The 23,122-nt window shown below is 53.5% G+C and overlaps 1 protein-coding gene across 4 annotated transcripts in view; it reads right to left on the bottom strand.

The window, feature by feature from the left end:
- Positions 1-23,122, bottom strand: part of Dpp6 (dipeptidyl peptidase like 6) — a 734,784-nt gene that overhangs the window by 67,299 nt on the left and 644,363 nt on the right. For all 4 annotated transcript variants that reach the window (XM_046455142.2, XM_046455141.2, XM_046455143.2 and 1 more), the window contains exons 11-13: positions 10,017-10,140; positions 8,639-8,677; positions 2,502-2,609 (exon numbers count right to left, since the gene is read on the bottom strand). In XM_046455142.2, the coding sequence (XP_046311098.1) occupies positions 2,502-2,609; positions 8,639-8,677; positions 10,017-10,140 (271 nt within the window). The remainder of the gene's footprint in view (positions 1-2,501; positions 2,610-8,638; positions 8,678-10,016; positions 10,141-23,122) is intronic.

The following is a 23,122-nucleotide window of genomic DNA, read 5'->3' as shown; positions in this document are numbered from 1 at the left end:
TCTCCTGTTGAGGCAGGTTTGTGTGCTGCTGATGTTGTATCTCTGACATCTGTGAACCTACTGAGCAGAGTTCTTCCTCCAAGGGCGGCGGAGGGAGGAAAGGGGGAATGTGCAGAAATGGATGAGACCAGACAAGAGAAAGGAGATAGGCAAAGGAGGGAGGAAGCCAGGCCCCATGGTGCACGCTGTAACCCCAGTGGCTTGGGAGGCTGAGGCAGGAGGACAGCAAGTTCAAGGTCAGCCCCAGCAACTTCGTGAGGCCCTGTCTCAAAATAAAAAAAATAAAAAAGTGCTGGGGATGGGGTTCAGTGATTAAGTGCTCCTGGGTTCAATCCCCAGTACCAAAACAAAGCACCCAAAACAAACTCCTCTAGTAATTCAAGAGATGCAAATCAAAACGACTCTAAGATTTCATCTCACTCCATGCAGAATGTCAATTATCAAGAATACAAGCAATAGTAAGTGTTGGCGAGGATGTGGGGGAAAAGGCACACTCATACATTGCTGGTAGGACTGCAAATTGGTGCAGCCAATATGGAAAGCAGTGTGGAGATTCCTTAGAAAACGTGGAATGGAACCACCATTTGACCCAGCTATCCCTCTCCTTGGTTTATACCCAAAGGACTTAACAACAGCATATTACAGGGGCACAGCCACATCAAGGTTTACAGCAGCTCAATTCACAATAGCTAAACTGTGAAGCCAACCTAGATGCCCTTCAGTGGATGAGTGGATAAAGAAACTGTGGTATATACACAGCGGAATATTGCTCAGCATTAAAAGAGAATAAAATCATGGCGTTTGCAGGTAAAAGGATGGAGTTGGACAATATCATGCCAAGTGAAGTTAGCCAATCCCAAAATCCAAAGACCGAATGTTCTCCCTATTATGGGTGCTGACCCATAATGGGGGGCTGTGGGGAGAAATTGATTGGGCAGAGGGGAGGCAGGGAAGGGAAGCGTGCGTGGAGACGGGAAGAATGGGGATGAGGTGGACATTGTTACCTAGGTACACGTGTGGCTGACTGACCACGTGGTGCGACGCTACATTGCGTACAGCCAGAGAATGGAAAGCTGTGCTCTATTTGTGCACAAGGAATCAAAATGCGTTCTGCTGTCATGTTAACTAATTAGAACAAATTTTTAAAAAGTCAAAAAAAAGAAAAACTGGAGGGAAGGAGGGGCAGCGTGGCTTGGTCACTCTCTGTGCCCTTGCCAAGGACAGGGTAGAGCAGAGTAGCTGATGGTCCCATGTGCCCCACCCCAGTGCCTCAGTGCCCAGCACCACCATGGCAACAGTGGGTCACCAGGGGAGTGGCAGGAGATGTCTCCATGGTGACTTGGGTGTGAGGTGCAGCTGGACAGCTGTTGTGGGCTGCTGGCGCCATGAGAGGCAGACGCCACGGCAGGGATGCCACAGTGGAGATCACTCAGGTGACAGGCCTGGGGCCAACCCCAGGACACAGACACGGGAGCTGGGAGATGGAAGGCCCTGGGAGGTCCAGGGATGCTGAGCTCCAAAGCAAAGGGGCAGGCAGGGCGTGGGCACCCGGGTGAGGGGAGACCTTCTTCCTGCTGAATGTCAACAGGGTCCCCAGCAAACGCAGAGGCCAGGGTGGAAGGAACACATCTAAAATTCTTGACCTCGTTTGCAATGTCCCCACGGGAGAAAGCAAAGGCATCTGGGGCTATAGAACCAAGACCACAGAAGTGAGTGGACGACAAGGTTTTACGGAGATTCTTCGAGTCACGTGATTAACTGGTCTGAAGCCCAGATGCCAGCGCCTGACCCCTGCAGTAGACATGATTTGTACCCAGGGAGGTGCAGGTGTCTCCCTCAGCACCCCGGGGCCCCTGGGGGCGGTGCTCCTTCCCGGAGTTTCCTTTTGAAACTGATTTCACAAGCTCCTATTTGCAGAATGTTTCTTATTAACGCTTTCCGTAAGTTCCTATTTACCTGCCCTGACCCTTCATAACTTTAGATGGTTCCCCAAATGGGACCCACACACAGAGGACGGGGTCTGTGATCAGGGACATGCCACTCCTGCATCTCCAGTTTCAGGGAAGAGTTCCTAAGGTTCCGCGTGAGGCAACGAGGCCTCTTAGGGTCACCTCTGAGCAGGGGACTGTATTTGCCAGGATGCACACTTTCGAGTCAAAATTCATGTCTATTAATTTCTGAGGTCACTGCTCAGGGGCGCTCCTACCCAACCACTGAAGCCCAGAGTCAGGTGTTTGAACAGGGTCCCCTCTGCCATTGCCAGATGTGTCATACGCTCACACTTGTGCCCTGGAGCATTAATGCCAAGAGTAAAGCTCCACCCGCTGCCCTGCTCAGAACCTCTACCCAGGACAAGTGCAGCCTTCTGCCCCCGCCTCGGGAGCCCAGCCTGAGTGTCAGCAGCCTGGGGTCCCCTGGGGCCCTTGGAAAGGACATGTGAGTTTGGCCACGAGAAGCGAGTACCAACAGCACATGCAGCTATGGAAACCAGCAGGACTTACCTGGGATGAGGACACAGTGATGTGGTAGAACTTTCCTCGTCCCCCCTGTGGGATCGCTCTGACAAAGAAAAACTTTCGGCCATCCTTGGAGAACACTGGCTCTTCATTCTGCACACAGAGTCAACAGACCAAGTCAACACAGAGCTCTGTCTGATTTTGAAGAGGGTGGACTGGGATAAGACGCACCCTGAGGTACATTTTCTAGGTGATTTCTAAAGAGATGCAGTTGGGAAAACAAGTGCTGTGTGGGGCCTCTCCTTTCCTTGGGGATCATGAGCCAAACGGGGGTTTTCTAGAAGAGACACAAGGGGAAGTTAAGAGGCAGATAAAAAGGCAGCCCTAGTTTCGAAAGCATGGGCCAAGAGCCGGCCGTGTGCACGTGAGAAGCTCACCTGAGAGCAGAGACTGAGATCCGGAGCACTCTGTGCTGCGCCCCCCAAACACACGCTGCAAACCCCGGGGACTGCAGTTCCTGCAGTGGCTTCTCTCACACACCAGGAGAAGCACGATTCTGAGCAATCACAACCTCCCTCTGCCTTTCAATCCTTTAATTCTTTTCCCTAATAAAAAGCAGCCCACACAGGGCATGGTGGCCCGTGTCTGCAATCCCAGGGGCTCAGGAGGCTGAGGCAGGAAGACGGCCAGTTCAAAGCCAGCCTCAGCAACTTAGCAAAGGCCTAAGTAACTCAGTGAGTCCCTGTCTCTAAATAAAATGTAGACAAGGGCTGGGGATGGGGCTCAGTGGTTAAGCAACCCTGGGTTCAATCCTGGTATCAAAAAAAAAAAAAATAGAAAGAAAAAAAAATCCACCACATACTGAATAGCCCATCAAGAAGAAGGAAAAAAACCAAAAACAGGACAAATTCTATATATTCCAAAATGTAGGCTAGAGGAAGGCTCACCAGGGCTCCCCTCTCCAGGGAAGTTCAGCACAAGGCAGAACCGTGTCAGCAAGTGAGCCTGGAAAGACTTGTCACTTTTTCCTGGAAACAACCAGCATCTCCCGTCTCCCCTGGGCTGGCCCCTGGATTCCAGACCAGAGGGGTGTATTGTCACTTCGTCTCCGTCCTCAGGCCCCCTAGCACTGAGCTGCCAGTCGCTCAGCCCCAGCCGGCCCCAGCAGGGTGGCTGTCACTTTGATGGGTGAAAGGGGATTTCGCAACAGCAGCATCTCCGTCTCTCTGAGGCTCACGGTTGAGAGTTTCCATCCGTGAACACCAATTAGTTGGCTACCTACCTATTTCCTGACTCCAGGAGCTCCATGCGGGTGCAGGGATGAGGACCAATGGTCAACACACCCAGCTGGCACGGGAACTCATTTGCCCCGCAGTGAATGAACACATGCAAATATGATGTGCCCAGAGAAATCAACTAACGTGATTAAAATGACGTTTAATCTTCATGAATATTTGCAATGAAATGAAACCTTTAATCTGCAAATATTGATTTTTCTATTTAGAGCTGGAAGTGGGATATTTAAAAGCACAGGGAGTGGAAAGACCAGCCGTTAACTGGCCTTTCTCCATGGACTTCTGTTTGCCAACAGCAGGACGGACGAGGCGGTATGCCTCCTTTTCTGGGGGGAAATGTTTGTACTTTTGGCAGAGATTAAATGTGGTATAATGAATTCTGGCCAGAGGCATTGTGTTTACAACGAGAAAGCCTCGGCATTGGGACTCGACCTTTCGGGCTCCATGGAAACCCTCCGTGGTACACCAGCAAAGGCCCCGGCCCCGAGGGCTGCTCTCGGACTCCGCTCCCGTGTGGGGGATGTGGCTAGTGCGAAGCCCAGGGCTTCCTGACCGGGGTCTGGATTTCAGTCCTGGCTCTACTTCTCCTTTGATCTGGGGGAACCTTCGAAGTCTCTCTGGTATGGCTCCTGGCTCCCAGGACTCCATTCACAGCAGGTCCATTTAGAAGGAGTCCTTGTATCGGCGGGACACCTTCTCTGGGCTCTTTGGAGCATTTCTGCCAATTCTTTCCATGATTCACATATATTTGTCTTGTCCAAGCCCCCAGCCCAAATCTTGAAACCACAAACCCTAAATCTGGTTAAGGAAACAGACCCACAGGACTAACTTCAAGCACAATGACAGGCTCAGGTGCTGGGCTGTGGAGACCTCGGGGGTGGACAGAGGGCACTGGCCATTGCTCTGGGTATTCTTGGAGTCCAGGGAACTTGCTGGCATCCACACAGGTCTTTGCCTCTTCTTTCTGGCTCCCCTCTGTGGGTTTTGCTGCACTCTGAGAAGTGCAGGAGACGAGGCCCAGAGAGGGCTGGCGGTGCTGCTGTGGTTCACCCAGAGGTGCTGCAACAGGGGCCTGGACACTGGTTCCTCTGGGCAGACAGGCGGTCTCAGGCCTGCAGGACTTCCTACCTCGTCTCTCCTACACTGTCTGAGCAAGCTCCGGTGACCCATTGGAGATGATGTTCGAGGGACTGTGGCCTCAGCGTGGGTCTCCCTTGATGGTTCCTGCAGACCTCTGCTATGTGCCCCTGAGCCTGAAGAAGCAGCCACCAGCTTGGTGGCAGTAGACGGCAAGTCCAGACTTAGTTCCTAAGTCACCCTCCAGCACATCACGGCACCTTGCAGGATGCAGAAACAGGACAGATTATCTTTGAAAAGCAGGGTGCACAAATTCTTTCCTTTAGGGAAGAAGGGGGCAACGAGAAGCTGTTTGCATCTGGATCTCACCAGGGAGCCATGGCCTCCACACAGATGCATGGTCTTAGGATGTCCAGACATGTCCCCTCTCCTCTTGCTGTGGCCCCAGCACAGCATCTGGGAGAATGTTTCTCTAACAGAACGTGAGGCTTTAAACTAAGGGCTACTTGTATAGTTTAAGCTTTTGTTTATTATAATGTTAGCTGTTTGCTACTAAATGCCTTAAAGTTTACCTTTTAAAACCAAAAGAGTGATTATTTTTATCTATGCAACTTTCAAGTGTTGAGTTGCTTGGCTGGGAAGGACCTGGTTTCTGAATCCCATTCAGGATGTCCACCCTGTGCCTGGGTTGGTGTCCATGAGAAATGCAGTCAATAAAACCAGAAAAGTCCAGCTGGTGATCTTGGCTCCAAGGCCTCCCTGCAGCACTGAGGAAAAGAGGAGCAGAGGACAGATGGGTGGTCGGTCCCCAGCCCCTGAGGACCATGCACTGCTGTCCATCCAGGAGTGAATCCCTGGAGTCGGCCAGGAGGCTGGGCTCCCCAGGAGCACTCTGGGAGATGGACAGGGAAGCAGGAGTGGGAGCCTCTCTCCTGTCTTCCATCAGCCTCTCCTGCCCTCCACCAGTGACCACTGCTGTTAGTCCCCACTCCCCCAGCACCTGGTGACCCCGCAGTCTTCTGAGTTAAGGAACTTGCTGACCCTGGACACTTTGTGGGAATGGAATCATATCACAGGTGGCGTTTGTGTCTGGCTCCTTTCCCGGTCACAGCCAGAAGGTGGAAACCACCCCAAATGCCCACCTTTCCTTTGTCTCTTGATGGACGGTTGACTCCTTACCTTGCCTGCGGTGAATAACGCCGCCATGAACACAGGAGCTCCGATGTCTCTTCAGCGTTTTTACTCCATGCCCTTTGGCTCTCGCCCAGAATGGGATTTCTGGATCACACACAGGCCCATTTTAGTTGTTCCAGAAGGCTCCATGCTGCTTCCCCAAGGCCTTTGATAACTTCTACTCCTGTTCCCTTCCTCCACACCCTCTCCACTTCCTGACAAGTGCCGTTCCACCAGACCCGAGGCACAGCTCCATGAGATTTCAGTTTGCACTTTCTGATGACAATGACTTTGAGCCTTTTAAACACACCTGTTGGCGATCTTTTAAACATACCTGTGTCTCCCTTTGAGGAACGTCTGTTCAGATCACTTGCCCATCTTTGGACGGAGCTTCTTGGTCTCTCCCTACTGAGTTGTCTGGGATCCTTAGGTGGTGGGGCTGAACCCTGCGTCGGGCTGCAGGCTTTCCTCCTGTCGGGCAGGTCATCTCTTCCCCCGAGGTCTCCTGGGCCATGCAGGGCTTTCAGTTGGATGCAATCCCATTTCTCTACTGTGGCTCTCATTGCCTGGGCTCTTAGGTTTGAATCCAGAACACTATCGCCCAGCCCAGTGGTCATGGAGCTTCCCTGTGTTCTCTGCTAGTGGTTGGGTGGCCTCAGGTCTTACGTTTGAGTCTGCAATGCCCTTGGAGGAGGTCTTCTCCCCACTCCTGCCTCCCCTCCCCCACGCCATTTTGTTCCACTGATGGAGAGTCTGTTCCACCACCTCCATGCCATTTGGTCACGATGGTCACGTTTTGCCACTACGGCTTCCAGGTGTGTTTTGGAGTCAGATGGTGTGATCTCTCCAGCTTGTTATCTTCACTCAGGATTGCTTTGACAATTCAGGGTCTTTTGTGGCTTCATGTAAATTTTAAGGTTGTTTTTTCTATTTTTAAGAAAACTATCACTGATGGTTTTAATAATTGATTTCTAAATACTTATTAAACATATAACTATATAGATAATGTATACTTAAAAATGATTCTTTCAACTGATATTTAAAAAATGACGTTTCAACTGATAACATGAAAACATCACTTTTGATAGCAGGTGCTTGGTCCAGGTGGCATTCAACAACTTTCAGTTGCTCAGTCTTAGGGTTCCTGAGTTTTCTCTCATTCTTGATAACTTCTTGGCTTGGACTTGGCACCCAAATTTGGTCCCAGGGAAACAAAAGTAGTCCCACTGAACCTTTCCTCTTTTGTTCAGAAAAAAGATGTGTTTAAAGTAGCCATGTCCATTTGTGAGGTCTCTCTCCCTGTGATAATTAACAGAATCCGTGACTGATCGCTAGCTCCACAATTAACGAAGCACATAGCAGTCTGAGCGCTAGAATGTTCTTGGAGGGCCTCTGATGATAGTTTTATTGTCCAACTTTAGTTATTTTTCATAAGTAGAAGGTACTGTTTCAATAGAAAAGCGTGTTTGTACTATTCCACAATAATTCTTGAGGATTTTAAGACAATTTTATTCCTCAGTTGGGATAAGAAGAAAGAACATATCTAAAAAATTTTCCTACCTGTTCCTTCTAAAGCAAGAGCTTGGAATGAGACAAAAAGAGTTGAAGAAAGAAAACACCAGTTGTTACGGTTTGGATCTTGATGTCCCTCCTGAGCTCCCTGTGGAAGGCCCAGTCCCTGGTGCAGCAGTGTTCGGAGGTGGGTTGGGGGTGACTGGATCTTGAGGGCTCTGACCTCAGTAGTGGGGTGATCCATTGGTGGATTCAGGCTCCACGGGCTTGCGGGGAGGGCCTTCGTTACCAAAGCAAGCTCTCTCTGCTTCGCGGGCACCAGGAGGCCAGCAGCTCTACTCATCACGAGCTCCTGGATACATGGCACCGTCTCAGCTGGGGCCACAGCAGTGGGCCCTGCCACCAGGGACTGTGAACTCTGAAACCACGAGCCAAAATAGACCTTTCCTCCTTACACACTGGTGCGCTCAGGCATTTTGCTACGAAAATGGACACAGTAGTGCTGAGGGTTTCTTGTGTGTGAGTTTATTGTTTATTTTTAAAGTATTGTCACAGGCTGACTTACCCCAGCTTCTCCCAACCTCTCTTGATTGGTGTGTGAGTGTGTGTGCGCGCGTGCGCACTCGCCACGCCCCAGTCCTGGTCTTTCTAGGCTCGAGCTCCCACAGCCTGTTCTAACGACCTGACTTTATCTGAAAGTTAAAGAGCTCCTGGAGGCTGTGAGGAGGGGCCTGGTGAGTCTCAAGGGTGTCCCCTTTGGGTCAGACATCGACAAGACCACCCCAGGAATAAGCAGGAGTCTTGACCAGGCTGCCCTTCTCATGAGCAGCGTGGCTCACGTTGGCAATCTTCATGGACTCATCATTCTGGGTTCACCCAGGGACTGCATTAGAGAACCTCCGCCTCTCCAACACTCTGTCCCAAAGAGCAGCGATTTTCTACTGTCTCCAGGGAACTCAGCTTCTGCAGTCCTGCCCTGGGGGCTTCCAGTGAGAAGGGGAAGAGCCTCACTGCCCTCCCATCCCGGGAGCCTTGCACACTTCTGTGCTCCTGGCTGTGGGAAGGGACAGACTCGGGCCTGCAGAGGGCTCGGGAGGGATGACAGCACTCCTCAGGGACAGTTACCTGTCTGTGCAGCCAAGCTTCACTTTCATCCTCGTGTTTCTGAAAGGAAATAAGAGCATTAGAGAGGGTTTGGTGTTGTTCGCGCTGCGTGGTCAACAGTGCAGAAAGCAATCTGTTCTCCTGCACGGCGGCTTCGCGAGCACGGGCAGCGCGGCAGAGGCAGAGGAGGCGTCCCCTCTCCTCCTGTGGCTCAGTGCCAAACACAAGTGTCCTTGAACAAGAAGAGAGCCACTGTCCCTGACGACAAGTGCAATCCCCGCCAGAGAGGAATCCCACGGAAGACGGTGGCACTTACTCCACTTGGTGTCACACTGGCCAGCGGTGTGTCCCTCTGGTGGTCACTGCTGACCAGGCGTGTGCCCGCTTACAGGCAAAGCTCGGGTGCTGCGCTGCTCTAGGGTTCTGGTGTGTACAGGGGAACACTGTCATAATCTAATCTGACGCTCTAAGGAGCAATACTGGTGGGCTGAAACCCTTTGAAAGTGTTAAAATATGAGAAAAGATCTCACAGGATTGCACAGAAAGATGCACCAACAAAAACAAAGCCCCAAACACAGGCAGAAGCTGTTGGGCACACTCGATGCCATCCCAGGGCACCAGGGGCTGGCACAGGCCTGCCCACGGGCTCCTTGGTGGCTGCTTTTCAGCCTGGGGATTCTGGGTGGGAGGAGCGCTGTAGGTGACACATGCTGATTGGGCACAGAGAAGATGTGTCCAGCCTCCGGCTCCCGGAGAAGCCCCTCAGAACAAACCAGAACCTCCAAATGAGATAAGAGGCAAGGAAATCCCTGACCAACTGGAAACAAGTCACTGGGGTAGCCCAGCCACTGCCTGCACCACCCAGGTGGGGATGTCCCAGCCCTAAGGTCACTTTCCATTCCCAGAGTTTCTGAAAGGCCTGGCTGAGTGTGTTCATGGGGCTCAGAACTTGAGGCCAGGGACCTGCGCTCCGGGCTAACCAGCCCTGTGGCTGCAGTGTCCAGCCTGGAGGGCGGCCTGCCTTTCTTGACTCTACCACGTGCTGTCACCCAGGCTCTTGGACATCTGGCTGGGGCTGCGTGTACTGGGGAGGGAGGAGCCTGCCTCTGGGTTGAGTGGAGGAGACGGCAGCAGAAAAGGGCCATCCAGGCTGAGGGACACTGCACCGGGGCTCCCGCCCAAGCCTGTCCTTTCCCCTCCTGGAGCATCGACTAGAAAGCTGGGCTCCTCCGCAACTCAGTGGTAGAGACCAGGGTCTGCAGGTGCTGCAAGGAGGGATCCGGTGGCCAGGTCGCAGGGATCCTGGGCTTTCGCAGCAGTCCCAGAGTAGCCCACCAGGTGGCACCAGAGCCAGCCCAGCCAGGGGCCACCTGTGAACTCCTCCGGAGCCTCCGCCTACCTTTGTGCACACCCCTGTGGTGGCATCGCACAGGGTCAGGATGGACACGTTCTGCGCGCGGTTCAGCCAGGTCACAGCCACCTTGGTGCTGGTGGCCCACTTCACCATGGTGATGTAGTACTCCCTGCAAACACGGAAAGGCACAGAGTGAGCAACCTTGTGGGAGCACAGGAGGCCAGGAGCCTGTCACACCACAGCCCTGGGTACAGGGTCCATGACCATAATGTGCGGTGACATCGGCGGCTGCAGTTCTAGAATGGGTTTGTCAAGAATGCAGGAGGACACAGAATCGTGTGGGCAGCCAGGCACTCTGAGACAGCCACTGCCTGCACCACCCAGGTGGGGATGTCCCAGCCCTGAGGTCACCCACTGGACATGGTGTACTGCTGATCTGGGCTTCATCCACAGGCAAATGCCCAACTCCAGAGGCAGTGGTGGGGAGGGATGAGAGGCAGGGTGGAGAAAGAGCCAGGCAGAGGAGAGAGAGGGGCCAGAGAGGGGCTTCCTGGAGACCCCAGCTCCCAGCTAATGAGGGCTGCCACGGCTCTGCTGTGCCCTCCTCTTCCTTAAAGTCAAAATACCCAGTGGCGTTCTCTGTCGGACTGGGGATGCTGGCTCTTGCTTCAGGTGAACTTGGTTTGATCTCCTAAGTGTTACATGGGAGGGAAACTGGGGCTTTGGGTCACTCTTTCACCCAGAGCTTTCTAAAAAAAGTGTGACCCCTCTCCCCAATCTTACATTTAAGAAGAAGAAAATGTCAGGAAACTAAGTGCCCAAAAGGAGTCGCGGGTGAATGCCAAGAATGTTCTAGAAGCCAGCTAACACTGTTTAATCACCTACACCAACATATCAATAATGAGATCTACTGTTTAGAACCACTACTTTGTGGTCTTACAAGACCTTTTATCACTAAAAGCTGTGGTGCATCTCAGGCAACAGGGGAGCGGCCTCACTGCACAGAATAGTAATCCTAATAGAAAGGTCTAAACAGCCAGATGCTTAGAGCCAGCCCTCGTCAACCAGGAAATCAAATCCCTGAGGGCCTCGTGTTGCCCAGATCTACCTGCTAATAACCGAGTTTTCAATAACGCCCTAAATCAAGGGTACATGACAATGAGGAGTCTCCAAGCAGAAGGAGTCTGACCCTGGTGGTCCCCAGCATGGGGCCAGGAGGGGCTCTGGACCTGCCCATGCTGGGAATTTGCAGAGGACATGGTGGTGAGTAGCACCCCAGATACGTGCACAAAGAGCCTGGCACTTGGGCATAGTTTACAATGCGTGGCTCAATCCATGATTTTCAAGACGCAGCCAGTTGTGTTCACACCACCTGCTCCCCAGCCTGCAGGCCCTGCTCCCCGTAAACGGGCTGGGTGTTTACCAGGTCTGTGACCTCCCTCTGTCCTCTGCCCTGGCTTCTGCTCCAACAGACAATGTGCTCTTTGGGCCTCATTTCCCAAGGTCCCAGCAGTTTCACTGCTCTAGGGCTGGAGCAGCGTTTATGAAGATGGAATTTGTTATCTCTCTGAACATCTGTAGCCATAAACATTTTACTTCACTTTGATCCTTAAAAATATCTCAAGATCTGAGCTCGGGACTTGCTTCACATGGAACAAGTTCTATCTTAACGCGGTACCACAGCCGGTCTTCCAGTCTGCATGGGATTAAAGGGCTCTGGGAACAACGGACAGGAGTGACTGATGGCCTGGGAGCTGCTTCCCTGTCCAGGAAGTCTGCACCCAGGCTGCCTGTGAAGCCCCACGGGCACCGTGTTCACTCTGCCAGCACACGTTGGGTGGGCATGAAATCAAGAAGGAAAGGGAAGAGCCCCAGGGTGACGGATTTTCCCCAAGACCCTCAAACTGAGTAGGGACAAGTCTAGTTTTACTTCCATTTGTTGGAAACATCCTGTGTGTCTTCCTGTTTTTTAGGGTGGTGTTCTGCACAGTCTTCTTCATAGGGGTCAAATAGGCCTGTGTGTTATTGTCAACTTTCTATGTCCTAATTTTGCATATGAAACATCATAAATTGAAATTCATGGGTGGATGCAAACCTCCTTTTGGTAACCAAATCCCTAGCAATACTGTTGGGACAAGTCATCAAGAATGTCCCGTGGGGAGCTTGGGCTGCAGTCGGGTCCTGGGGCAGCGGTAGCAACTCCGAGGCCAACCTAGCTGTTCTCCGGCTCACACTTGAAGTCCTCGGTCACCAAACGCCTAAGGCAGCACAAGCTTCCTGCATGGAGCCAGGGCAAGGTGAGGACACCGCCCTGGAGAGGCCACCTCCAGAAGTGGCAGCCACACCATTTCTTTCTCTGAATGTTGTGAAACACCTGCTACTGAATGGGGTGCTACCTCCTCTTCTGTTTTCACTTCTCTAGTTGGGAGGAAGGTAGCTGAATGGGGGGGAGGTCACTGTACTAAGAATGAGGCTCCAGCCTGCCCAGTTCCCAGGGAGCCTTCGCTGGTGTGGTGACCTCCTGGCTGGTGTGTGACCTTGGCTGGTGTGGTGACTTCCTGGCTGGTGTGTGACCTTGGCTGGTGTGGTGACCTCCTGGCTGGGGTGTGAGCTGGCTGGTGTGGTGACCTCCTGGCTGGTGTGTGACCTTGGCTGGTGTGGTGACCTCCTGGCTGGGGTGTGAGCTGGCTGGTATGGTGACCTCCTGACTGATGACCTGGCTGGTGTGGTGACCTCCTGGCTGGGGGTGACCTTGGCTGGTGTGGTGACCTCCTGCCTGGGGTGTGAGCTGGCTGGTGTGGTGACCTCCTGGCTGGGGGGTGACTTTGGCTGGTGTGGTGACCCCCTGGCTGGGGTGGGGTAGCTCCACCCCAGGTCTGAGGAAGCTTTGCATCTACAACTAACTTTACAGGGGACTCCATTGCTCACTTTCTTCATTCATGTGAAATTAAAGATAAACTGTGGCACTTTAGAGAGTTTTATGGTGGTGAAATATGAGACCTATTTTAAAACCCTGAAACGATAAAAACCAAGAGTCTCTGTAAGGATTATGTAGTAAGAGTTCTTTAAAAGGGAAGCTCTTCAGTCAGCCCTCTGTCTCCCCCACTGAGCACAGGGGGGTGTCCTGTGGGCATCTGCCCCTCCTCCCACCCATCCTTGTCCAAATGCCCTGGGACCCTTCGCCTGCCTTGCCCTGGGGGGTCTTTACATTGATTTCATCAGTGTGCAGAGATGTCCCATCATTTCCTGACCCTAAGAACCGCACTCTGCCATCAGACTCAGTGCCAAGTGAGCTCTGGTCATTTAAAAAAATTTTTTTTTTAGTGATTGAGGACCTTTGTTTTTATTTATTTATTCATATGTGGTGCCAAGAATTGAACCCCGTGCCTCACACATGCTAGGCAAGTGCTCTATCACTAAGCCTCAACCCCAGCGCGAATTCTGGTTATTTTTAAAGAAAACCAAGTGCAGTTGCCACAAGGAAGCTTCACCACCAGGCCTTCAGAGGAGGCCACGGCACCTGGGCGATGCGGCAGGCTCAGTGCCTCCCCAGGGTGACCTCGGACGGAGGGCCTGCTCCTGCTGTGTGAGGTTTGCAGCAGTGGACAGGGCCTGCGTGGTGCTCTGAAGGTGGCCCTGGCTGCTCTGCCACCGTGACTATTTTTAAAAGGACATGTTTTTTCTCTTCCTCTCCCCCTGCTCCTCCCTAATCTCTCCCCCTCTCTAATCTCAGGGGACACAGGGTCACCTTCCTCCCCATCCCAGGAGGTCACCTGCCCCTGAGCACACACCCACCACAGGAACGAAGTGATTCAACTTGGATGGCACCAGAGGGTCTCAGAAATGACTCTCTCCAATTAACAAGTGGATTACCACTCCAACAGAGAACACGACTAGCCTTTGAGTCACTCTTTAAAAGCCCCCTGCTCTCCCTGATGAGCAGCATCCCAAACTCCAGGAAAGGAGTGCCCTGTGCTTCTCCTTTGCTAGTAAAGAAATAAACCTTCCTTTTCCTTTTTCTCAAAACTGTGTCCTTGTTATGGGATTGGCACCGGGGACAGGGACGGAGCTTTGGCACCGGTGGTACCTGCTAACAGAAAGGAGAACCTCTGCACGCGGAAGGCCCGGCAGCAAGGTGCTCCCCGGTGCCTACTGCGCACTGTGTTTGGCTCCGTTTCAAAGCTGTCGGGACAAACAGTCACAGACAGAAGAAAAGGCGTTGGCTGTGACCTCGAGGCTGAGCTGGCTTACACGGCACGGCCACATCAGCGTTCTAGCGTGCAGTGGGGCTGGCTAGCAAGTCCAAGGCGGCCTCTACCAACCTGCGTTATCATGGCCACAAAGACGAGAAGACAACGTGGGAAGTCACGGTGCCGCTGACTGTAGTGCTGGGGCTCTCTCAGAGCAGCACAGAGAAGCCAGGCCCCAGCTGCCCAGGTGCACTCCCCAGGCGCACCACGGTCCCCCACAGTCCCATCTGTCCCTCCAAAGTTCTGGGCAGCCTTATAACACAATGGTTTACACGAGAATGAATTTAATACTTTAAAAAGATGTCATTCCAAGTCCTGGGGAAACGAAGATTTCGGCCGCCCACAGGGCCCGAGAAATGGCTTAAGTATTAAAAACAAGAAGGAAGACAATCACAAGGCAAAACTCGCCGCCTGCCCACAGCCATTACCTGAGGTCATTCTACTCTGTACCGCGGTCACTTTGAGGTGAGAAGCAGGTCCTGCAGAGCAGGCTGGGGACCCTGACGGGGCTGTGGATAGCTCACACTCACGTATCTCTTCTCACTCCAGAGACTTAGGGGCGGGGACAGGGAAGGAGTGACACCCACACACCCACAAGGACAGAGGACAGCAGGAGGCCGCAGACCCCAGGACCTTCCTCCAGACAGAGGGACCAGAGCCACAGGGTGCCCTGCTGGGGGAGGGGTCGACACACTGTGAGCGGAGGCCGGGAGGTGGCCTGGGACTTGCAGCACAGGAAGAACGCCGTGTGCAGGAGATGCAGAGGAGACAGGAGTGTCCCAAGTCTTGGGTACAAGAGGCGAGAAGGAAGGCAGAACTCACTTGGATCTTTGTTCCACGATCCAGAAGCTCTTGGAAGGACACTAGGGACCAGTGTGGGACCAGCACCAGGCGCAGCAGCAGCACTGAACGCTGGGCCCGCGGAGCGCGACCCATGACTTGGAGGGATGATGATCCTTTGAAACCCTCATTTTAATACAGGTAAAGTTTTAAAAAAAATGTGAGAAAAAGGAGACACTTCTATATTTGAGAATCAGAGAGTTTGCTTCCAGCGGCCCTTCCCTGGACAGGCACCTGGAGGTGTGCTGCAGATGGGCAAGAAGGTGGTGCAGGCCCAAGGCCACGGCGCCAGCCTGGGGGGCGGGGCAGGACGGCCTCGGGCACAGCTGTGGAGAGCAGCCAGGCCACCCTGCAGCAGGCCGGGCGCACGGAGAGCTGGAGTTGGAGAAAGAGAGCCTGATAGAACTTGGGGGAAGAGAGTATGTAATAAAATTAAGTGTTCAAGAAACCCCAGAAACAACGTAAGATCCAGGAAAAATAAAGAGAACAAGAGGAATATGATCATGGGGCTCTACCACGAAAAGCAGTTACTTAACTTCGATGATGGGAATGCTGCCCACGGATTTTAGTCTTCTAGAATCCACCTGCAGGAAAGCAAGGAAGCTGAGTTACGGCTACAGGGCAGAGGGTGAAGATGCCAGCCTCCATGCGGCCTGACTGGGGACAAGGAGGACACAGGAGGGGGGAGGGACAGGAGAGGCCTGCAGGGGCGGGGGGGTGGTGGTGGCGGGAAGGGCAGGGCTGATATGCTCACTCTACGAACTCAACTCGGGAGTTAAGATGTGATATGCAAAAACTCGTGAGGATGTTATTTTGGTTATAAACGTAGCCAACAGAGAAAACATGCACATATACACAGAGAAGGTGGAATAGGTACAGAAGTAAATGTGTGGAATTCTTTTCTATCATATGAGAAATACAATAAAATAGATACATTAATAGAACCAGTGAACTGGGCACATTATCTGGTGACAGGCTGGTAACTAGCCCGGGAAGCCACAGGGAGCTGGAAGTCACCTCCCGGTGGTGGAGGGAGAAGAAAAGCTCAGGGAAGAGCCTTAGTTTCCATATTATTTTACCTTTAAGCATTATATGTGCTACTTTGATACAAATAAGAAATAAAATCAAAACTAAAGAAAAATCAACGATGACAAAATAAATGCATGGAGTCATGGAAGTCCTGCAGTGACCCCCGACGGCCAGCCTTGCTGGCATCTGGCAGTGGTGTCTGTCCCCAGCTGCATCTGGACTGGGCAGAGGAAGAGCGAGGCTGGCACGCGGTGGCAGTGGGCGCCACATACACGCAGGTGCTGAGCCCACCTCCCCGTCCTCCACCCCCCACCCCTGCTCACGTCCACGTAAGGAGAAGCCACATGGTCCTGTAGCAACAGGACCCAGATTGTTCCCCTTGTGTGTCCTGCAAGGAGGCGAAGATGGGCGAGAGAAGGCCTTCCCCCCGTCCTGTGTCGCCTGGCCCAGGTTGCAGCAATCAGAGGCAGTGACCCCTGTCGGGAGCCTCACTCCGGGAGCTTGGCCTGCCCAGAGAGGGCAGAACAGCAATGGGACCAAAGGCCTGGGGCAGAATCAGCTGAGGCTCGTCACCAGAGGAGAAAGAGGTAGCGGGGACAGTCCCCACGCCGTCTTACTGATCCAAGTCAGCAGTTCTCAAGCTGAGGCTGATCAGCGGCACCAGGAGGGCATTAAACCAAAGTCTCTGGTCCCCCTGCAGACTCCACCTGAAACTTGGGCAGGGTCAGCAGCGGCGGTGTAATAGGGCTCCCTCTGGATTCCGTTTGAGGACCAGTGGGTTGAGATGAGGGGCAGTCTGCAAGCAGGGGGCAGAGGACAACTCCAAGCACCTCCCGGGTCTCTACTCCCCTCTCTGTCCTTCCTGCGCTTGCTTTGAATGAATCGCTGTGACCAGGCAGGAGTGCTTTAGGACAAAGGGGGACTTGGCCACAATTAAAGGAGAGGAGAAAGCTGGACATGAGGCAGAAGAAAAGACGGGACTGGTTACGGGAAGAATTGTGAGGATCAATGCAGCGTGGAGATGGACAGCGAGGGACTTCGTGAACACAGAAAACAGGTAATCACGTTTTGATGATCATTGAAATTGCATTTTAAAGAGAACAAAGTACTGAGATGTTAACAGAAGGCCACGTGCCTGGGAGCAGTGCTGCCGAAGCGGTTTTTATTCTAAAGCACTGGATCTGCTCCTGAATGCACTGCCTCCCACAGAGAGCATTTAGTGGCTTAGTGCGCTGTCCACAGGCTCTGCCTGAGCCCTGGGAGATGGGCAGACGCGGTTGCAGGGGAGCTCCCGGTTTGGAAGGAGACAGGGGAGGAAGCCATTTATGTCAGCGCAGGGAGCTGCTCTAATAGAAGGGCACGCCCAGGCACAGAGCACGTGGGAGGGAGGGGCGCTTGCAGGAGCACAGCTTGGCTGTGAAGGTGGCAGAGCTCCCTGAACCCCAGCCAGACGCCTTCACACAGAACGCACAGAGGCCATGAATTTTTTATTGGCCCATTTGTTTGTTGTAAAATATTAACAGAGCGCTGCTCTCACAGGGACTCATGTGCCATGTCACTTTTTGGCATTCCAAGTGCTGGCCAAGGTTCTGACAGTGGTGTGGCCAGAGAGGGCGAGGGAGGAAGCGCCCCATTACCTAGGGGCACCAAGAGCCTGCAGTTAACCTGGCATTTCCTTAAGCAACGTCTGTCCCTCGGATCAAGCTGGGATGGGAAACATTGCCACAGAAAGTTTTTTTTAAAAGGATGAGCTTGAATAGAGGCAACTGAAAAGACACAGAGCACAGTGCCCTGGATGCCAAAGCCCACAGCCCCTGCCCAGGCCTGCCCTCCAGTCGAGGAACATTGGTGCGAAATGTCTGCAGGCGGAGCGCACGCCACGAAGCCGAGGAAGGAGGACTTCAGGACGGAGTGTGGCTGCTGCACATGCTGTGACCTCACTTTCAACTCAGGAACATGCCAGGAACAGACCAGGCTACTTTCCTTCCACCTTGGGGGCTGGCCAGAGCACAGGGTAGGCTGCCAGGGGAGGGAGGGGAGGAGTGTCACGAGAACACATCTTAGGGACCCTGGGTCCTCATTCAGCAGTTCTAGGGCCTTACAAGAAAGGATCCATTGGTGGGAGCGAGTCTCCTCATGTCCCTTCTCCAGGTCTCCGTTTTCATGCCCATCAGTCTGCCACCCATCCACCCAGCCATCCATGCCCCCTCTACCTGTCACCTATAACCACTCACAGGCGTCCCCATCCACCACCCTCCACTCACCTTTGCATCCATCTTCTGCCTGCCCACCCACCCCCACCCATCCATCATCCACCCACCCCTCCAGCCAGCCACCACCCACCCCTCATCTACCCTTCAGGCACCCACACACGTGACCTGCTCACTGTCCTGCAATATGGATGAGGCACTTCCTGGTTAAACCTGGTGTCATAGGAGGATATGTCGGGCGTTTTCCACGTGTCCCTGAAGGTCCCCATCCTGCTGTGTGACAGGGGCCAGGCTTGCCTGTGCCAATGCCATCAAGAGGCTCTGGCTGCCCTGGGAGCACCGGCAGGAGAGTGAAGCGAGGGGAGACGATGGTGGGCACTCGCTTCCTCCTCACAGTCCTTCCACCGACCAACCCCAGGCCACTGTGGTTTGCAGAGCTGAGGTGGTGTTAGACCCAGCTGCCGCAGGCCCTGCGCACGGCCCTCCCCTACCCACTTATTGGTAAGGGTGCCTTTGTTAAATGCTGTGGGGAAGGAATGGAGTGTGCCCTCTGTCCTGCTGAGCATCAGCGGACACAGAGAAGGCCCCGAGCTCCTGGGCACAGCTGTCCCTTTCAGAGTGTCTCTGTCACGGAGATGGCGGCCTGTGAAGTAAGGGGATTGGGCCCTTAAAACACCAGAGAAAAGTGCTGAGCCCTGAGGGACTCGACCAGAAAGGCAGGAGGCAGCAAAGGACCTGGGGCCTCCTTTTACAGGGGGTCCCTGGAGAGTGACTCCTGGGCTCGGGCGGATCAAAGACAGCGAGCACCTGGTGGATGCGCCTGGTGCCATCTCCAGGAAGCCGCTCTCTGTCCCTGGCCACCCAGGGCCAGGCCTCACACTGACAAGGAAATGTCCTGATTGCTTTGGCCACTCTGGGCTCCGACAGGCCTGCAGCCTCTGGCTCAGCGTCAAGACCACTCGGGGGTCTCTCTGCAGCTGAGGGCCAGGGTGACACGAGGCTTCTTCCTCCCTCCCTTCTCAGCCATCTCCCTCGGGGCTTTGGTTCTAGTTTCTGCCTCATCTTCCAGCATTCCCATCCTGCCCTGTCCACCTGTCTACCGGCCACTGGGACAGTCCTTGTTCCTATTTCGAAACGCGTCTTTGATGGTGGATCTCGAGTGGAACTGTACTCTGTGGTTGCCACGTGCTCCCGGGTGCTGCCAGCTGCCCTCTACCAGGTCTGCTTCAAACAAGGCTGCTCCCGTGGCCATCCCCTGCTTGTGCAGCCCCCCTGGGGGGCTCCTCTGCCCTCGGCTTGCCCCGGGTCCCCTCTAGAAGTTCGATGTTGAGCTGTTGCAGGTCTCTGCGGTTGGAGTGCTCTCCTTTTGCAAGGGTCTTTCTTTTCAATTAAAGTCTCTCCCTGTCTAAATCCAGATTTGCTGAGTTGCTGTGTCCACCCAGCAGGGCGCTGGACTGGGGCTGGCTCTGTCCGTAAGCCATTCTAGCAGCTGATACATTAAACAGCACGAGAGGCCCTTGCCCTTGAGCACCACCAGGGACGGCACCTGCTTCTTCCAGGTTTAGGGACTCCTGTGAGCATGGCCCACAGGCAGCGAGTCCAGTGAGGGGCAAGAGGGTGCTGGTGGCTCTCTGGCAGGAGGTGCCGTGGGGAGGGAAGGGTCGGTGGGGACTGACTGTCCTCAGCTCAAGACACTGTGCTGCAGCCCTTCTCTGACTTGGGAATCAGGTCCTGGGGAGACGGAAGAGATCATTCCCATGGCCAGAAGTGGGATGGGGGTAATCAGCCCAATGTGGCATCCAGACTGTCTGGAGGGCAGGGACCTGTCCTAAACCCTTATTGGCAGCACTGAGCAGGTTCTGGAAAGTCTCTCTCACCACGAGAACACCAGGGGCAGCTGGGAGCCGGGAGAGTGCCTCCAGAGGCTTCTGAGAGCCACACAGGAGTTTGAGTGGGCAGAGGAGAGGTGAACGACATCGCGGGGTCACTGGGTTTGGAAACCTGGATGGCAGGCCTGGCCCCGAGATGACCTCAGGGCGACCCTGCACCGTCGGCCGCCCTCCGTGGGCCTCCTCAGTTCATTGTGGAGGAAGTGGAAGGAATGGACCCTCGTGAGCCTCGGGAAGAGAAGCCATCGGGAGAGGGTTGCAGGGCCCCTCACTGACCTGTGGGTGGCAGAGGTGTGGCCGCATCGCCCCCCGCCTCCTGCGTTTCTGAAACTCTACAGGCACGGGAATTTTGCCAGGTCCCAGGTGCCACCAGATCCATGCACTGAACTTCCTGCTGTGGCTGTGGGAGGAAGCTGAGCTGTCCTCACCCTCCGTGTCACCGCCATCGACTCGTGGCCCTGTGGCTGGGGCTTGGGAAACCTAGTTGGTGTGTCACCGACACCTCCATAGGCCAAGGCTGTCCTGTGCTGAAAGAGTTTGCGGGCTACCCGAGGTGCCTTATCTACGAGGGTGGGGCAGCAGAATGCTGTGCTATTTTCTGATGTCTCCTCCATCCATAGGCCTGTGGATGGCTCCAGCCCCTTCACAACCATCGATCGGCTGTCCTTTCACACACTGGCTCCATTTCTTCACCAGAACCCTCTTACGCAGATGCTGTGGTTTGGATATGAAGCATCTCCTTCCACACTCAAGTGTCGAAGGCTGGTCCCCAATGCAGCGATGTCCAGAGCTGGGAAAGTGGCTGATCATGAGAGCTCTGACCTCAGCAGTGGATTAATCCATTGATGGGTTCATGATTGGTGGGTTACTGGGAGGTGGTAGAAACTATAGGAGGTAGGACCTCATTGAAGGGGGTGGATCCTTGGGGATGTGCCCAGCCCTCCTTGCCCAGCTACCAAACAGCTTTCCTCTGCTGTGCCCTTCTCTGAGATGGTGAGCCACCATAAAACTTCCCTCCTCTAAGATGTTTTTCTCAGGTATTTTGTCACAGTGAAGAAAAGCTGACTAATACACCAGACATCTGAGATTGATTCCCAGATACTATAAAGTTCTGGGAAATCTTATTAATGAGAGCATAGAATCCCACGATCAGCAGCAACTCTATGAATTTTCTTTTCAGTGCATCAACAGAATAAAGTAGTGGTGATTATGATGATAGTGGAGACGGTGGAGGTGGTGGTGATGGTGGAGATAGTGGTGGTGCTGATGGAGGTGGTGGTGGAGTCTCTTATTCCAAAGCCTGGAACTTCTGCATTACTCAAGTCTCTCCCTATAGCTTCCCCCCAGTGAATAACGAAGACCTACTCAGATCTGAACTATGAACACAGGGCTGTCTGGCTGAGCTGATGTCCCTGAATTGATGTTGCTAAGATGAGCTCATTTGATCTCTAGGAACCCAGAAGATTATTCTAATGTATGAGGCAGAAATGGAATGAAGTCCCTCTGAGGGCAGCAGAGTATTCTGCAATTGTAGTTCATATCTAGATGACTTTCAAAGAAACCTGGAAGTCCAATTCAGAAGAAAGAAACCTGGAAGTCCAATTCAGAAGAAAGAAATCTGGAAGTCCATATACCCAGAACTGCTGAGATAACACAAAAGAGAGACCAGGACGATGCTAAGGTAGGTGGCAGATTCGGGGATGGAAGCAGGGGGCTCATCTTCCGTTGCAGGTGAAAACCACCGTGCTGAGGAGGGCTCAGACGTCCAGGGAGTCCCCATGCTGATGGAGGAAAGCAGGAAGGAGAGAGGTATTGCCAGTGACACCCCCCATCTAGCTTCACGCCAGCTGGAGCTTGGTACAGAGGGACATGAGGTAAATGTGACAGCTCTGAACAGGGATGAGCAGCAGCTTTAGTGTCAGGGGTCTCTGTTCAGGTCCTGGTTCTATCAATAACCAAATATGCAACTAGAGGACGCCAGGCCAATCCCTGAAGCCCAGCTGCGTGGGCAAAACAGGATTTTACATTTCAGGCAGTAGGCCCTGCTCATGTCAGGGAAAGAGGCAGAGTGTTCCTCAGGATGGACAGTAGCAGAGACCAGGAGAGGGGGTTTGGTGATGTGGTGGAGGTGGTGGTGATGGTGGGCACAGGAGTGATGATGTGAAGTTGGTGCTGATAGAGGTGATGGTGGAAGTGGTTGAGGTAGCAGAGATGGTAGTGATGGTGGAGGTGATAATAATGGTAGTAATGATAGCGGTGATGGTAGAAGTGATGATGTGGTGGAGGTGGTAGTGATGGTGGAGGTGATAACGGTGGAGGTGGCAGTGATCATGGTGATGGTCGAGATATTGATGTGCTGGAGGCGGTGGTGATTATGATGATAGTAGAGGTGGTGTGGTGGAGATGGTGGAGGTGGTGCTGATAGAGGTGATGATGGGGGCGATTGAGGTGGCAGAGGTGGGGGTGTAGATGGTGGAGGTGGGGTTGATGCAGGTGTGGGTGGTAATGGTGGAGGTGATATGATGGAGGTGGTAGTGGTGGTGGAGGTGGTGTCAAGGTGGAGATAGTGGTGGAAATGGTGGAGTGGGGGTGGCAATGGTGGAGGTGATATGGTGGAGGTGGTGATGATGATGATGGTGGAGGTGGTGGTGATTATGATGATAGTAGAGGTGATGTGGTGGAGACAGTGGAGGTGGTGGTGGTGGTGGTGGTGAAGATAGTGGTAAAGATGGTAGAGATGGTAGAGGTGGAGGTGATGAGGTATGGGTGGTAATGGTGGAGATAACGATAGAGATGGTTGAGGTGGGGTGATGCAGGTGGGATGGTAACGGTAGAGGTGATGTGGTAGAGGTGGTGGTGATGGTGGAGGTGGGTGATGGTGGAAGTAGTGGTGATGGTGGGGATGGGTGGTTGTGGTAGATGTGGTATTGGTA

This window comes from Marmota monax, unplaced genomic scaffold, assembly GCF_021218885.2.
Source record: "Marmota monax isolate L192 unplaced genomic scaffold, Marmota_monax_Labrador192_F-V1.1 WCK01_AAM20220418_F8-fsc00226, whole genome shotgun sequence".
NCBI lineage: Eukaryota > Metazoa > Chordata > Mammalia > Rodentia > Sciuridae > Marmota > Marmota monax.
This window is presented reverse-complemented; position numbering and strand designations above follow the sequence as displayed.